The sequence below is a fragment of the Falco naumanni genome, chromosome 4 (assembly GCF_017639655.2).
Source record: "Falco naumanni isolate bFalNau1 chromosome 4, bFalNau1.pat, whole genome shotgun sequence".
In the NCBI taxonomy this organism is placed as follows: domain Eukaryota; kingdom Metazoa; phylum Chordata; class Aves; order Falconiformes; family Falconidae; genus Falco; species Falco naumanni.
In genome coordinates this window covers 2610154-2628101 of record NC_054057.1, presented here as the reverse complement: position 1 = coordinate 2628101, position 17948 = coordinate 2610154, and the positions used below count along the sequence as shown (strand labels likewise).

Sequence of the window (17948 nt, the reverse complement as noted above, 5' to 3'; positions counted from 1 at the left end):
AAAGTGAAGCCCACATGTTCAAACTTCCACAGTTTCATGGGAAAAGCTTCCCCTTCTTAACCAAAAGGAGCCTGAAGGGACTATTTATGTAGAGTACAGTTCCCAGGTATGACTGAGAAACCACCAGCTCTACGCTATTCTCTCTGGTGGCTCCAGTACTCACCACTACAGCATTCCAAATGCACAGAAAATGACAAGCAGACAACTAAAAAGTTATCGTGCCAGCAAAAAATGAAATGAAATTAGGTCTGCCTTGTTTCCCTTAGAATGACAGCAAGCTGTCTTGCAGGTGCGTGGGTTACTAAAACAGCGCTTATTTCAGTCTCTGCTATATTCATTGGTTACGCTAAAAATACTGTATAATGCCAGGTGTGGCATTTTGAAAATATTCAAAACAAAATAATAAACAATATATATCCACCACAGTGAAGAAATAAAAAAATGTATATTACACATGGTAGTATTATCAGCAGACATTAAGAAATTTATTTTGTTGTTCTATTAGAAGCTGCAAACTTCTGAGAACATTAAAGGTACCCAAGAGACAAAGCAATTTATAACAATACAAAAGATCTTTAAGAACTTTTATCTGTTGTTACAAAATCCTGACACTAAGAACTTGCCCAGAAGAGGGTGCTAAGGATAAATACTTCCTTGAGGTGGCTGGGGTTTTGTTTTGGTTTGGCTTTTTAATATGAAAAGTTGCTTTAATATCTGACACCAAGAGGCAAAGATTCTCCAGACAGCATTGTCCTGCTACAGAGATATTAATCTTTGCCTAAGGCACTCAGACGCTACGCTCCTAGACTGCCTCTTTGCACAAGTACTTTGCCAAAAGTCCAGTGAGCAGACCTACTCTCTTCCCACAGCTAGATTGCAGGAAGAGGTGCCATTAATAATTCAAACATGTATCACATGCACAGAGCATACTTGTTAACACGTTATTTTTCCAGGAGTCACTTTATCAGATCAGCAGGTGGTACCCAAAACAAAATGGCACTAAGATACCTCCAGTGAATTAAACCCCAGCCTCCATCCCTCAGCGCTCTCAAGAGAGAAGCGTTTAGTCAAGCTTTGATGACAAAAGTTAAAAATCTGTCCAATAAAAATACAACTTATAGAAGAAAACATTCCCGTGAACTGCTTTCCCATCATTCTCTATTGTACAAGTCTGGCTTATTGTGCACTCCCCAGGCTGAACGACGCTTGGGTCTGAACTCCCGCTGAGCAATTTAACAAGATTCTGCACCTTTTGGCTAACACTAGGGCAAGGTGCCAATTCAAACATTTGTATTGCCCACCAGCCCTGGCGTAAGAGTCTGAGACTCCTTTACTTCCCTCCAGTGCTCTCCCCAATGGCCACTGGCCTCCCTCTTGCCCATACTGGCCCTACTGCACAAGTCCTAGGCAAACAGCTTGCTGCTCTCCCTGGCTTCATCCCAGGCTTTCCCACTGGGATGAGCCGCTGGGCACACACTGGGCTTTGTCTAGTCACGTCAGAAGGAGCTGGTGTGAATGCTGACAACGGCTGGGGCCTCAGAGACATAGTTCTGAGTTCTGTCACCCCTGCAGAAGAGACTTTGTTAACAGGTCTCGATGCCTTTCTTCCTCTGAAATAACACGGAGTCAGCATTCCCTACTTCTTCTGTTAACCTTACAAATCTTACCAGGTTCATGTGCAAGACAAAAGCATTAATACTGAAAAAATTAGTACAAAATACCCAACTGCTATAAATGCCCACATGCAACTTGGCACTGCACATTAACAGACTCCTAATCCATGTAATTATGCTCATAATTGAAACCACACGTAGAGTGGTGACAGCAAACCCAAATCCTTCATGGACCTATGACACTTAGGGACTGACTCCCTTTTTAGGTGATTCGGATCACCAATCCCAGATAAAGAAAAAGGAGTAAAAGGAAAAAAAATCAGACCTGCATCCGGTTAGAATTTGTTCTGTACTTGTTCCATACAGCACTCTCCTGTACCAACACTGGCTTATACCAGATGGAAGTCAGTTTAAGGGCCATTTAACACCACCTTTTAAACATATCTGTTACAGAAAAATGTGTAAATCATTTTGCACAGAACCACTGCAGCCTGAACTGGTTTTTTGTTTTCATATCTTCCTGCAGCAGTGATTCAGCAGATACATAGTATTCTTTTTCTCTTAGGGAAAAAAAAAAACAAAACAGTTTGAGATTTCATCAATGTTACGATTAAAACATTTATGTGAATATTACCTAAATGGAACTGGGAAGAGGAAATAAGCAGAGGCCACATTTTTCCATTTCGCCCACACATGGGTACATACACAAACACTCACCGCACCCCCACATCCATCTGCCTTGCACCAAATAGTAGGTAAACACTCCTCCGCCTTCCCAGCTATTTGAACAAGTACTCACTAGCCAAAGGCTGGTGTCAAAGATGAAATCTGGCAAAAGAGCGTAGTATTTCCCTCCTGTGTCTACTCAAGTACTTCTTCCTCCTCCCCTCCTCTATCCCTGGTTAATACTACTACTGTTTTAACTTCTGGTCATCAGTAATTTTTCCTCTTAAAACTCTACTTTTATCTTTACTAAAAAATACATTCTACTCCACTCCTACATTTATAGCACAATAGGCAGTACTGAATTAAAATACAATCAACCTGGCAATTTTGCACATACTTTAGCAACTAAAAACTTTTTCTGGAACTTTTGAAAAATATATCCAACAACTATCAAAGCCACCAACTGCAGCCATGGTTAAAATCATAGGCAATGCCTGTGATAAAATAGTTTGTCTTTAAACAGAGGACAGCAAAAGCATGTGCAATACATGTCTTACGGATTAAGTCATTAAAATCTGTGCTACTACTTTTTGGTTTTTCTTTTTAAAAACAGACAGATATGGCCCTCGGCTCAGGAAACACCAAGTCACAAATCACAGAGATGGCAATAGTATATGGGGAAATATCACCTTGTAGCTGCAGTATTTTATTTCTCTCTAGGCATTCACTGGGAACAGAACACCAAGTTAGAAAGACCTTTGATCTAATCCAGTATGACAATTTTTCAAAATACTTGTATTTTTTCTAAAACTTAGCAGTTTCGGTGTCTGTGGAAGGTGCCATCACAGCTAGCATAATAGTGAAGGACACCACAAAAGTACACCCTTTCAGGAACACGACTGAAACTTAATTGGAATATACTTCTGAACAGTATCTTACCAGCACTGTTATTGGTAAAACAAGACCTATAAGAGGTTAGAAAAAATATTGATGAAACTTCCTTTAAATAGTACACGTTACCATATATCTGTTACAAATTCCAGAAATAATTCTTCCAAATTCCAAAAATACCAGAAATAGTTCTTATTGCTCTAATACAAGCAGCTCCTCTAGATCAGATTCAAAAGGGAAGATTTTTAACATCTAGTGTTAATACTTGAGCCACGGTGAAGTGGTTTCCAGGATTCACAACACCAGAAAGTTGAGCACGTGGAAGTTCAGAATTCAGCTCTCCTGACTTCAATCGAAATTCCCTTTTATACTGCTGAAAAAACCAATAGGCATATGCTATTCAAAAAAGCACTTGTTGCAACTTTTTGTGCACTTCTGACAGGCAGAATAACCCCAAACACCATTGCATGACTTGCATGGTAACACCTGGAACTTAAGCTGTGTAAAAACATCTTCCCCACCACAATAAACAAAACCATAACTTCTCTATACAAACTAACCAGCTACAACAGGTGACACTTCCTCCAATACTGACAGTTTGATGAATCTGGGGAGTGGGGTCGTTTGGCATTTCAATCTTTATCTCTTGCAATATGGTAGCCCATTACTGGCCTGAATTCCCTGTTCAAAGTCCGAGCATTATCCTAGTTTTCCCTTTCCTTCTCGTCTTGCTGAGTGTTGGTCCAACACTGAGATACCTATATATGAACAGAGACTTCCTGCACAAACGTTGCCTATAACCTTCGGTGCTCCCTCCTCTTAAGACACAAAGGTAAAGGGGAAGGAACACACAAAACAAAGTGAAAGTCACACAAGAAAAATATTGGCAGAATCAGGCCTAAGTGGCAATACTTGTATCACAACACACACTGAGCTAGAGGGAGGTGGCTGCAGAAGTTTCATTGTTTCTCAGCTACCCCAATGTCTGAAAAACTGGATTTCGATTTTTGTGGGACATTCTCAGCTTTCAGAAGCCAGTTCTGAGAAACAGCTTAGATGCTTCCTGTTCAGACAGATAAAGATCAGGTGAACAGCAAAGAAAAAAATACTCACTTTTTGTTGAATAAAGATAGAAACTGAAATAGTAGCAATAGAAATACATTTTAGGGAGCAGGTTGAGTATAAAAGCCTGTCTAGTCCTAGCTACCTGGATGAATTCTAATTAGGTAACCTAAATAACATAGAGGGGAGAGGGATTTGTGCACCCAGGGAAACAGTTCTTTTGTAAAGATGTTTGCTTCAGTGGCCACAATGGAATTTATCCACAACTTCTAAGATACACGGTGTCAATACAAGCTACAGTTCTGCAAAAAAATTTTAAATCCCAGGTTTAAATAAAACACAGCTTTCACACAATGCCCAATTCAGACACCTTGCTCATAGACAAAGTCAAGCTTGCGTCCCAGGATTCCCAGCAGAGCTAGGCTTTGAAAGAAGGCCAAGGAGTCTGCGAAATAAAGCTCCTCGCTTCCGAGCAACAACATCCACAGCCACTCCTATGCTGTTGTGATCAGTGTACCAATTTTCTCAGTCCGTATTTATACTTCTGGTAGAAGGCGCTGGGTGACATAGATACCTCTACAAGATAAATTTTATCAACCCAATTGGACGTTAAAAGTCTTGCGCTCCTATCTTGAGGCATTGCCAGAGTGACTATGCGTTTCCACAGTGATTAAAGATTTGTTCTTGATACAGAGACAATTATCTGATTGACTCCAAAACTTCTGCTTAAGCTACGGTCTTTCCAACTTCTGTTTAATCAGTCTGCTTGCAGTTTGAGACACCCTTGAACACTAAATCACCTCAAGATAGTTCAATGACTTTCTCTTGTTGCACTGACTTCTAAAGATAAGTTCTGCTTACCACATTTGTAAGTACCATGTCCTTAAACTATCAAGTTTTAGTCTAGAAAGGGCCAAAGAGCTACATCTGTTCACAAACAAACCACAAATAAACACTCTTGTCCTCCAGAACGCAATGTAGAGACTTTGTGCCAGCCTTACCCACCCTGTACTAAGTCCCCATTCCAACTGAACTGATGTATATTTGTGTTTTGAATGACCCATGGGGTACACTTACTCTTGAATAGTCTTTCTTGGCATGCTGTGTTTGTCACAAGGCTTCCCGTGCCCCCCCTTCAGAAATACTATTCCTGAGAGATGAAAATACTTCTAAATATTGTCTCATCCAGAGGTGACTGGGTAAAAAAGCCTTGAGTGCAACAGCACCAAACTAGTGTCCCCCTGCGAAACCCCATCGCGAATGGTGCACCCCAGCACATACTGTCTGAAACAAAAGCTGTTTATTGCAGTGCATGGAACAAGGAAGCTGCCTTTAGGCTGTTTTCTTGGGTTTTAATCAATATTGCATGACCTCTCAGGTTATCGGGTATTAATCTTGAATGTCAGGACTTAAATCAAAAGTAGCATGTAAAGAGGCAAACCCACAAGAAATGAAACAATTGCAAAATAAGACTCCTTAGGAAACAGTGTAAGGAATGATCACTTTGGGAATATCTCCTCCTTGGCTCCATCGGGTAAGAATGATTTACACTTCTCAAGGCTGAGTTTACCATCAAAGAGGATCTTACACCACAAATATGCTACAAAAGAAGGAGTGGTTGAGTAAATGGCCAGGGGCAACCAGCATGTATTGCTGACAAGGAGTTTGCTGCAGCTAGAGGACTGTTTCTTACAGGCAGCTGGAGATAGCTGGAATGAAAGAAACTTACAGAAGCAGGAAAGAAAGAATACCACCAGTGCAGGATCCACACATGCAGAAATTAATAATTTTTATTCTTATTTCTTATCTTTGAGAGCAGAACAAAGCAAAATATTTAAGGGCTACTTATACGTACCTGCCAATCTGTACCAGTACTAAGGAATGGCTATGACAGATGAAAATGAGTTTAAGCCTGTTGAGAACTTGGGACTGCAATCTAGAGGTCCAGTCCAAAGGAGGCTGAACCATACGGTTCCTCCCTGAGCAATAGGCAGAATTTAAGTCTTGTCACTAAGGGGGGCACATTCAAGAAAAACAAGAGAGGCCTGAAGTCCAGTTTGCTTTGTGTAGCAGTTTACTTCACCAATGGTAAAAAGCCCAAAACAAACAAGCAAAAAAAACCAAACCCAACCCAAACCCCTCAAAACTCCACCACAACCAACCAGGCATAAAACCCCATGAGTATTTATCTACAGAAGCTTCCTTCTGGGAGTAAATCACTTGGGAATCAGTTAATAAACTAATGAAGAAAAGACACCACTGTGGTCAGGAGGAGGGTGAAGAATTCCTTTCCTATACTGTGCAGAGACAGTTCTCTTCAAATAGCTTTATGGTCAAAAGAAAGACTTAACTATGATGCTGTAAGTCTGTTACAACGAGCAGCTTTTCCAGATCAAGAGTGGACATTAACACCAAGTGTTCACAAAGACTGGGAAAGTAAAGCAGAGCATGGACGTGGCAGAGTAGGTACAACAGAAGATGGTTGTTTGATCAAGCTGAAAGACAGTTCTAAATTGGAAAAGATCTTGCAAGTGCAGGGCATTGCTGTGACAGTACAAAAGGATCCCCACCGAGGTTAGGAGATCCCTCTTGCTTTGCCAACTTTTTAAAGCTACTAAGCTGATTTTATTCCCAACAAGGAAGAACAAAAAGGTTGCAGAAGACATTTTTTCCAAATGGCAAGGTTTTAACCATCCACCATCACTGAAACCATGGTCAGAAGCCAGACAAATTGCTTTGTAATGATTTTCAGTTAAGAATTTTCATTCCAGTAACAATTGGCAATAAACAGTGCGATGGGGATGTGTTGGCCTTGAAATCTGTGGGAACTCTCATGCACAAAATATAGGTGAAGTGGCCGCATTAGAAACCTTCATGGAAGGAAAGGGTAGAGCAATAGCATCCCTGAAGAGCAAAGGCAGAGGGGGAATAAAGAGAAAAAGCTCAGATGCAGTTAGCTACCCTGTTACTCTGGGCAACTTCGGTTACTAAAATGGTGACTTGTTTTGAAGTTGGATGTAGGATTTGATTCAGTGTTTTGTTCCCTTTGTCCTTTTTCACATTCCTATTCCAGGCTTCCTACAGGTGCCCTGAGCACAACTAGTTTTGCAAAGTCTTTTTTCCAGTCTTTTAACATTGGCCAAATAATTGACTCATTTCTTTGCAGGCCTGTAGAGGACTTTGGTTTGATCTGATGCAAAATGAATGCATAGGGTGCACTAAGGAAGATGGCATGAAAGATGGAACTACAAGCCTAAGTTCAAAACAGGAGGAGAGGAGAAAAACAGGTGTGTCTGACTAAGACACTATTCTTAGGGAAGATACAATGCATTACTGAGCAACACACAATGAAAACACTGGTGCCAAAATTCAGCGTGCCTAAAGTCTGGCTTATTAGCCCCAGTGCCAGGTGCTAGGCCTACAGGGTGCTTTTCCCAGCAGGCTCGAGATCACTCCTCTCCAAGTTAGAGCTGAATGTCTCGTGTCAATGTGCATACCCAGAACAGGGGTATAAATCATAATTTTTACTTGTCTGCTTTTTCAATTCACAGCAGACAGATTGCTTTTTACAAGCTATTCCTATTTTAAATGCAATTATCCTGGCGATACAGATGGAATGCAAAACATGTCTGAATGCAAAAAGTTCTGATAACATCAAATACTGAGTCGGAGTTCTCAAAGTTATCTCTGTTTTTCTGCTCTACACTAACCTGTAATCCAGTATTATAATTTGTTCCAGCAAGCATAGAGATACAGTACTTCTGGTGCTAACAGGTACCTACAAGTTTTTACTATCCTAGTAAGATTGCAAGTATACGGATCTTTAATTTCAAGGAGAAAAACCTCAACAAAGTGCCAATAAATCTTGCTTTGTATTTTAAAGCATATAGCATCAATGTATAGATCCTAGCAATTTAAGTTCAAGAAAAGACACACACATAATTTCAACAGCATTCAGCAATTATGATAATTCACAAATAATAATACAAAAAGATTAACATGGGAGATGTGTCAAAAAGAACCCTCCAAAAGTCCCCAAAGACAGTTCTCCAGTATCTGTTCAAAGTTTATGCACACAATCTGGCAGTATATTTCTACAGCTATATTAAGTTTTATTTTTATTCTCATTTTTGAAATCTAAATTTCAAAAATATTGGACATCATTAAGACAACAAGGAATTTCAGCTAATAAAGCCATAGACTGAAACAGACTTACTTGGAACTGGGGAGAAAAAAAAAAAAGATAAAAGTGTTAATCAAACAAATCCTCCCCCTATCTCTTCATTCCAAACAAACAAACATTACTTATGGGCTAAAAATTGTCAATGAAAATGACATTATTGCTTAGCTACACGAAGGCTATCCAATACCTAAATATTATATGTGAAGTCTACCTAATGAAACTTTGCACAAGAAAGGAGGGGATGAGGAACGTGGTCAAAATGAAGAAAATTTGATATGGCTTTAAATTATGGATAGCTCTTAGTGCAGGGTTAAAATGGAAGTTGCCCGAGGTTTTTATCAGCAAACTTTAACAAGGTTTCGTAAGAGTTAATACAGTTCAGCACTAAATGAAGTTCTTCCTGTTTCAGTGTGTTAGAACTTGGGGTTATTTTTGCAGCTGAAGAAATCTGTAGCCATGTGAGACAGTTACGCAAACTTCGGGAAGCAAGGAGGTTCCTCCAGGGATGGTACAATAAGCAGTATACAATCAATTTAATTCCTGTCAATAGGCAGTTTACAGCTTGTTGGAGAATCACTGAATTTTGTTAAAAATACTAAAACCTGGTAATCTTTTCTCCTGTGTAAGCAGTGAAAATAATCCCCAGTTTAAAAGTGAGAGTACTCTATCACATTAACAGTGTTTTCACCCAGCTTGTTTCTACAGTGTTAGGCTTGTTCTACAACTGAAACACCCTGCAAAAGCAGGGCTGACTTCTTCTGTCACTGAAGAGCTGAGGCTGCAACTCAGAAGCACAAGACTATTTAAGTAAGCAAAGGGTAGCAGGTTTTAAAGCAACTTTTTAATCTGAAGGAAAAAAATAAATTGCAAATGACATTTCAGGTCATTCAATTGATCTGCCCTTCAAACAGTTTCTAAGCAAGAAGTGCCTCTTACTCTTTTATATTTCTTTAGAAAAAAAAACCCTTAATCTGTGAATAATCTGTTCTAGTTCCTGCAAAACAGTGAGGAATTCAGGGAAGGAGATACCATGAAATTCCCACACAGATCACTCAATCTCAGCAAGATTTAGTTTGACATTTATTTTTAAAAACCTGAAGATTTCAAGTAGTTTTATTTCAAAATCCAGCCACTGAAACTTATTCTCTGAGATTAGGGAATGCTGTATATTTTCATGGATTTTGTTTCCACAGAGCAACTACAAAAAAATAAGTCAGTTTGCCACTAACGAACGAGTAAAATCTCAAGGTTTTAGAGGTATCAGCTTTAAAGACCACAGAATTACCATACAAAACCAGGAACATTATTTCCCCCGAAGCTAAATTCCCAGCAGTCACAAGACTGCAGCAGTTGCAGACACGATTTATGACATCCTCTGAATGACCTCTCAGAGCTAAAGACTGATTAAGTGTAAGACATGGAAGGTAGCTCCTGTCTGCCCACATCACATGATGCAGTCGCAGCACAGTACCAAGCAAACAAAACTGTCCCTTAGCTTTCTACTGCAGGCAGCACTGCACTGCCATTATGTAAGAGAAACACAATGACATACAGCACGATATATTGGGTCCCCTTCTAACCCGATCTGAATCGCTCCTCATGTCACGCGCAGATGTTCTTTGCAGCACTGGTTCACAGGTGTATCTGTCATTTTCTAGGACAAGAATTGTCATTTGACTTTAGCAGCACTGTCAGCACCAAAACCAGGCAACGACAGCATCTGAGGTTAGGCATAGCTTATAAGGAAAAGAAACAACTTGAGCTATTCACCACATGAATGATCCTATTTTCTCTATTTTTTTTTCAGAAACAAGCAGGCTTGTTCTATAGTTGTCAAAAGCTTTACTGTATTTATCCAGTGCTGCATATAAAATATTCCTGCAGCACTGTATGCATTTATATAAAGAAGATTCTAACGTGTTGAGAAAAAAATTGTTGCTCCGCTCTCAAGAACTGAATTAAGTATGAGGTGACATGGCAGCGGTTTTGGCCAGGAGTGATTTACGATGGCTCTGACGCAGGCAGTTCAGTCCAGCAGATTTAGGCCTGGCTCAAGGGAAAGTACACAGAGAATCACCCAGCAAACATCTTTCTCCCTAAAGGTTCATTAAAAGAGTAAATCACACTTGCAAAAAACCAGAAAAGTTCAAGACGTGAATGGACGTGATCCCTGCAGTGTGCCCTCCTCAGCAGGATCCAAGCATGTCGGCCTTACTTCGTTACAGCAACACAATTCAGAATCATCTATTGAGCATCCCCAACCCAAACCATGACAGTGAGGTGTCATAGCTTCTTTACAAATCTGTGCCTCCCCTTCTCTTACATGAAATGTAAAACAAGTAATATTCACCTCAACCACCACCACTAAACCCCTGAGATTCTCGCTTACCAACATAAATGGGGCAGTCTGCATTTCTGGGAACTGCCGTTCCAGACATTCAAAGCACTTCCCTCTCAGTTACACTCTGTTCCCGTTTTAGGACCTTTCTTCACAGCCACACCATTAGAAATACATAGCTTGCTTTTTTGACTCCATAGCAAAGGGTTGACAGTTTGGAGGGATGATAAGAGACTGCAGCCTCTCAAAGTGCTGCAACTCCGTGCTATCGCAGACTGACCCAATTCATCCAGTGAGACTGAAACGGGGTCACTGAAGCAGGTCCTACCCTCTTTAGGAGGTAGATACATGTTGAACTTGAGCGTATTTTTACTTAGTGACATTTGTCAGCATTACTCTTTAAAACGAACAATCTCCCTCCCAACAAACCCGCACTATAAGAGGCTGCTTTTCGCACTATAAGAGGCTGCTTTTGCAGCACTGCTCTTCTGTGAGGTAACAAAACCGGCTGAAGGAGATTTGGGATGGTTGGAAGCAAACCCAGCTTTACTGAACAAAAGGGAGGAAGAGCTAGTTTGCCACTGTTCGTCCTGGCAGTCTGCCTGGTTTGGACGCACAGTTATCCACAGCCTGCACTGGTGAACACCAGTGGAAGTTTCCTCTTTGTTCAAACATTACCAACAATTCCCAAAGGGAGGAAGTAGAAACTAATCGATATATTTTAATATAATTGTGTTCTTCAAACAATTTCCCACCCTAAAATTGTAACAATGATTTGCAAGACAAGCTATGAAAAGTCTGAGCTGATACTATACCAATTCACAGAATAACAACTGTTACTCAAGAACTACTGAACAATTTTAAAGCATCAAGGAAACTGAATGAACCTCCTACATACTCTGGAGGATGTTCATGAGTACATAAGATCAAAACAAGAGTAAATGTCAGGTTTTTAACTGCAAGCACAGGATGAGTGTCTGTTTATGTGTCCTGTTAAAATACTTACACAGCATGCACACCATCTAGGGCAGAGCAAGAAACCAGAAACTTTTAGCCAAGAATCTTGTTAAACTCCAAAAATGGAAGAATTGAGAAATCCCATGGAAAATTTTATAACTCAGATTAAGTGGAATGAAAGAACTGATTTGCTTTAGTATTATTTCGTACTGCTTTGCTGAAAGTCTAGTCCTATTAAAGGATGAGGACAAGGAGGAAGGCTTAAGCTTTTCCAGACAGACTGGCAAGATGCCCTTTTGAAAGGTCTTTTAGGGCATGATCTCAGGAACCCTGGCAGAGAAGTGAACTTTAAGTTAGCAATTCTTTTCATTCAAGACTGAAGTTTTGAGTGCATCAGAGTTGACAGGATCATCCCTGCTGAGTAAAATAGTCTCCCTTTTTTTATGCACAGACGTGACCAAGGAAATCAAGTCACTGCAATGGGTAGAACTACCAGAATCATGTATTTTGGTGGTTCAAGTGTTAGGTTAAGGTGCACTATTTTTCTTCCCTTCTACTGAGCAATATAAAATGAGTAAGTTCCAGCACAAGTAGCTTGTCCCAAAGATGCTGGAGCAGCCACCAATCAACAGAGCTTATAACTTGTGTTAGAAAAAATGAGGCCAGTCCCATTCACAAAGAATATTTCCAAAATATTTTTATTTAATCCTTTAAGTGACTCATGCCAATCTTCAAGTCTCTATTTTTGATCAAAATACTTATATTAACAGCTGCCATTTAGATGTTGACATCTCCTCTGGCAAGATTATTGCTCATAGAGATCTCCAGCTCAGGATTCTCACTCACATGCAGGTCTGTCTCAGCATGTGGCAGTACCAGCATTTCTGTTTCCTCACAAGACAAAACCCAATAACCCAAACTGATTTAGAATAAACTATATTTAAATCCTCATGACAAAACCCTGCTTTCCATCCTTGCTAACCTAAATCAGTTGCACTGTTGTGGCCAGTCACTTTGAATTCGGTTAGACAACAGAGGAACATTTGGCTAGCTGTGCCTGGTGTTAGATTTGAACACCCCAGAAGACAAAGTGTGTTGCTGGACAAAAAAAGCACATGGAGTTTCACTCATGTTTTCCTTTCTGTACACCTACCTTAATTCTTCAATATCCTGTCCGTAACAGTCTTTCCACATACTAATCCTCCATCCAAAACAGAGCTGGATAAATGCTGAATACAAAATCAGATATGTAATCTGTATTATCTTTGATGGGTCCTCTGCCCTTTTTTGGGTATGACAGGGCTAAAAAATTCACTATTGTAATTTAAAAAGAATAATTGCAAAGCTGTTACCTTGAGTAAGGAAAAAGCCTCTAGCAGCTCATGCACTGGATGTCTCAACATTCTCCCTCTCTGAAATTACACTAGCGTAAGCTTTTCCCCTTAAAATGAACCTCAGCAAATACATTGGCCAATAATCAGACCCACTGCCGCACTGGAATGAAATGCAGAGTAGTCTGAGTGAAAGCAACACTGATGTCAGAGCAGTACCACCCCTGAGCAAGCGGCTTTGAGGAGACCTGCTTAGAAAGTTTCCAGTAGACCAGCGTTCCAACACAAGTTGCTGACTTGATGAAACCCAAAATATTCCACAGGAATGTGCTAATTCAATCAAAACTTTTGAAAGAGGACAGGCTGGCTTGCCAAGCCAGCCAACCAGTCTAGTGAGCTGACTGGCTCTCCCCAGCTCTCCAGGGTCACTGGCTTCCCCATCTGGCCAGGTGCCAGGCTGCTAGTCCCTGCTCTTACAGGGACCCTTTAATAATAATGATGATAATGATAATAAAAAAAATGAAGAATAATAATGAAGTCTTATAAAGTGTTCTGAGAAACAAACAAAGGAATTTTAAAATGAAAAACAGAATTACTTCAGAACTACTGCAAGGTTTCTTTGGTTGCATTTGTTGCAAAGCATCTAAAACTCGTGCCCCTGAAGTCACAAGTCTCTCCTATGGATTCTCAATTTTTATAAAACATCTTCCAGTGAAAAAAAAAGCATCAACACTGAAACAACAAATATGAACAATAATTATATTCAAAATCTAAACTTCACCAGATAGGTCTAATCATCAGCAAGGAGCTAAAGGCAAGTGGCTTCCAAAACACTGAGTGAATTCACGTAAATGCCCCTGCCTGACCAAAACACAGGGCTACCTTGTAAGGAACATCTTTGGCAGAGTAGCCCCTAAGTGGGCTGCCTGCATAACTCGCCATGGCAACTCCAACGAGATGGTGCAAGGGGTCTCATTTAACACTTTGGGGAAGCTCAAAGGAACAGGTATGGCTATATAATATTTTAAAAGTGGTTTTCAAAAAAAATCTGTCAACTAGCAAGTAACCCACTTTCTTCATAAAACTGGCTTTTGGCAACCTGTAGCTAACCAGTGCCAGGACCTACTCTGGCTTCTCAGCAACTCAGCAAGTAACAGTATGAAGAGAGTTTTTAATTGCTAAGAAAAACATGGCTCTAAGACAGTGACACCAAACGCCACAATGTTTTTGCACAATTCCATTCATTTAACCAGCTTTTGTATCAAAATGCCTAGATATCGGTTCATGTGTGAGCACTACCAAGTAGTTTATGTGATGTGGAACAAAGTTCCATAGAAAAAAAGAAAGAGCTCTTTTTAAATGCCAAATTGAGTCAGCAATGAGATCTCTGTTGCAGGCAAGTCACATGATTTTGAAAGAATAAGGCTAATAAAATGTACTGATTTATTTATATGAAAATCGGCACAACTTCCAGCATAGAACTGGGACAAGTTTGTGACCACTCTCAGAAAACACATGTAAATCAGACAGCTGCCAGAGTTTGCAGTTCACTGACCCTTCCTACTGCCAAATGCAATGCACAAAGGTAGCTCAGAAAGCAATTAGAGATTGCCTGGGAGGACTCATTAATGTTTTTAAACTTCAAAGCACAACTAAAAAGTCTTAAAACGTTTTTCTGGGGAAGACTGTATGCCTCAGACTCACATTTAAAAAGAAAGAAGGTCTCTCTTCTCAGAATGACAATATACATACAATTAGCTGCCTGCTGTTTCTTAGAAAGAATAACTAAGACATTTACAGTATCATGAGGAAACATCTAGAACGGAACTAGACACAAGCACAAGCACAGTTCAATCCAACTGTTCGGTTTTTAAACACCTCAGAACCTGCAAAGTCCCTTCAACTACTAGCAACACAGAATTTAAGAGAGAAAAGGAGGGAGGGAAAAAGATATTTTTCCTGCTAGTGGTAACAGAAGTGGGAACCAACAGTGATCAACACAAGCACATGATGACTAATTGGCTCTATTTGAGTATGTATGGCATAAGGCCAAGACAGCAACGAGAAAGTAAAGCATAAAGAGATTCCTTCCATTTTGGAAGACTTGGGTATCCAAAGTTGATAGCAGCATCTTTTCTTCTCTCAAGCAAAACTTGAGGTGTCGTCCTTACAGCTTATGACAAAAAGGCAGATCCATCACCGACGTTTTTCTTCTTCACAGCAAACAGCAAAGTATTCAAGAAAAAAAAGCATGCATATAGGTATTCATATGTAATTCTGGGCCTGCAATCATGGCAGCATTAAGTTACCAATCTGCTACTTAATTCTCTTTCATTAGGTTTGTTAAAGGGATCACAATCATACCACAAAGTAACAACTGAGCACTGTACAACTCTGAAGCTATATACTCAATTTCTTTGTGCTGCAGTGATTTAAATAACCAGCTATAGGCTATAATTGAAGATTTAGTCCACGAATCCAGGAGCTAACCAACTGGAGTTACAAGGATCATTGTACAATTCTATTAAGTTTATGAGAATGAGACCATACTTCTAAATAAGTGCGTCTTTCAAACCAGCCTACGTAATGTAGTAGCTTTCTCCTTTCAAACTTACATAACAATTTCCTAGAATGAGTTTCTGAGGCTCTCTATACAGCAGACACACTCCTAAACTGAGAAATGACATGTTGCTGGTAATAACTTGTATTCCCTCGTCCACAACGGGTTTTGTCGCGTTGCAGATTATCCAGATAGTGGCTTCAGGTGCTACTCACAGGTTTTACTTCTGCTCATTTAATCTGGAAGTTTGCTGACTTAACAGATGGTGCAAAGGTAACAATATGGCCCAAAGGAGCTCCAACCAGCAGTGTGCCAGCTGAGAGAAAGTGTGCAGGGGAAGAATAAAAAAAAAAAAAAGTCTTAATATGGCACTGTTGTGATACAAATGAACATCACAAACGATACCGAGGGGTTACACCTTATGTAATTGCTGCACCTCTGAAAAAAAGTTAGTCAGCTGAGTGTGCTCATATGTACACGTAGGAAGCAACGGGGGTAAAGGATTTCAGTCAGCTTTTACTTTGTGGACAGCCCATCAGCTGGATTACTGCCAGAGGCTGTGCTCTGCCAGCTTGCCTCCTCCTGCTCCACCCTAACTGATCCCAAGTGCATTATCTCTCTCTAACTGGGGCAACTAGCCTGCTTCACCCTAATGCTGAGCATCCATCAGTACGGATGTCTATCAACTTATCTTGGAAAAATGCTCAGTCCTGAATTAAAAAAAGGCAAAACAAAGAGAAAGAAAGCCCACTCTGTTAGATGAAGCCAATCTGCTCAAATACATATGTGGTAACACCAGGAGGAAAATAAAATACTTTTCCCAAGTGCTGTGCTTTGAAATGGATTTCACAACTCTAAGTATATGATTCTAAATTATTTTTGTAATTAAGGGCCAGCATTATTGTTATCCAGACAAAGAATAAGGTGGGCTTAACCATCTTTCAAGTCTTGTTCCAATTAAAAAAAAAAAAAAAAAACTAACAAAAAAAGCCCCAAACACCATCCACACCACCCCCAGTGTAGGGTACCATAACAGCAAGGTGCCAGGAGGGTCAAAGACCCCATAACACTGCAGGTTATTTACGCAAGAAATAACTTATGTTGGAAGGGACCTCTGGAGGTCTTCTGGTCCAGCCCTTCACTCAAAGAAGGACTAAGTCAGACTAAGTTGCTTGGGGCCTTGTTCAGTCAATTTCTGATTATCCCCAAGAACATAGGCTGCACAACCTCTTCAGGTGCCTGCTACTATGTTTCAGCACCTTCATCATGCAGCATTTCTACCTTACATTGAATTAGATTTTTCTCTGATGCAACTTGTGACCGCTGACTCTCAACCTGTTGCTGTGCACCTCCAAAATGAGTCCAACTCCCTTTCCTCTACAATTTCTTCCTGACTGCATTCTGTTATCACATATTCCACATCTGATGACTGGTGAGCAATAAGCTAGTTCAGGAGGCACTTAAAATTTCCTGATGGTAGGGCGGCTCTGCCAAAGTAGGCACTAAGATTTCAGGAAGATTTTCTACTTCCTAATTTTCTGAAACCTTTTTGTGTGCTTGCCATAGAACTGAGCGTCAGCCTAAGCCACAGTGATAGAAAGGCTTGATCCCAACAGTGGCAAAAGTCCCGTTTACCTTGCATCAAAGGTTGCCTAGGAGAGCTTAACAGCAGGGGAAAAAACAGAGCTGCCACAGGCATTTCTTTTGAAAATAGCAAGTTTCACTCAAACAGCAAAAACATACATAACTACGAGTCCTTATGAAGTATCACATACACAATCAGCTACAGAAGAAGAAAGCTCTTCAGCACCTTCAAGAAAGGGTTTTCTTGAATAATGTGTACATGCACAATACATCAAGTAACAGTCTTTAATAATGTCCCCTGAAGAGGACCTGATTGACCTGCCTCACTACTTGATGTCCTTAGATGAGAGGACATTTAAGCTACACATATCTCAAGTGGGCACTAAACACACACTGACCAATGTCTGATCTTGTGGTCAAAATATGAGAAAACCGCACTCAAGTACGTGCAATTTTACACTTGCAGATCAAGTCGACAGTGTAAATTATACTAGCATGCAGTATAAAAAAGATGAAGTTCTTCGGAATTAATTTGAAAAAATAAACTACAAGCGAAAAACATACATAATTCTAGTTACCAGAGTATCTTTCTAAATAAAGAATCATTATCACTCTAATGTTTAAAATCAATAAATAATTATCAGCTTACTTCTTTCTTACCATTGTAGGTTATCCTTGGTTTTGTCAAACACATCACAAGATGCAAATCCATTTCGTCAGAAGATACAAATTTTGAACATACAGGGCACTTGAATCCTAAGGA

At 40.0% G+C, this 17948-nt stretch overlaps 1 protein-coding gene across 2 annotated transcripts in view; it reads right to left on the bottom strand.

Annotated features, from left to right (window-relative positions):
• ZNRF2 (zinc and ring finger 2) overlaps positions 1-17948 on the bottom strand; it is a 60235-nt gene that overhangs the window by 9319 nt on the left and 32968 nt on the right. For both annotated transcript variants that reach the window (XM_040591751.1, XM_040591752.1), the window contains exon 2: positions 17846-17941. In XM_040591751.1, coding sequence (XP_040447685.1) covers positions 17846-17941 — 96 coding nt within the window. The remainder of the gene's footprint in view (positions 1-17845; positions 17942-17948) is intronic.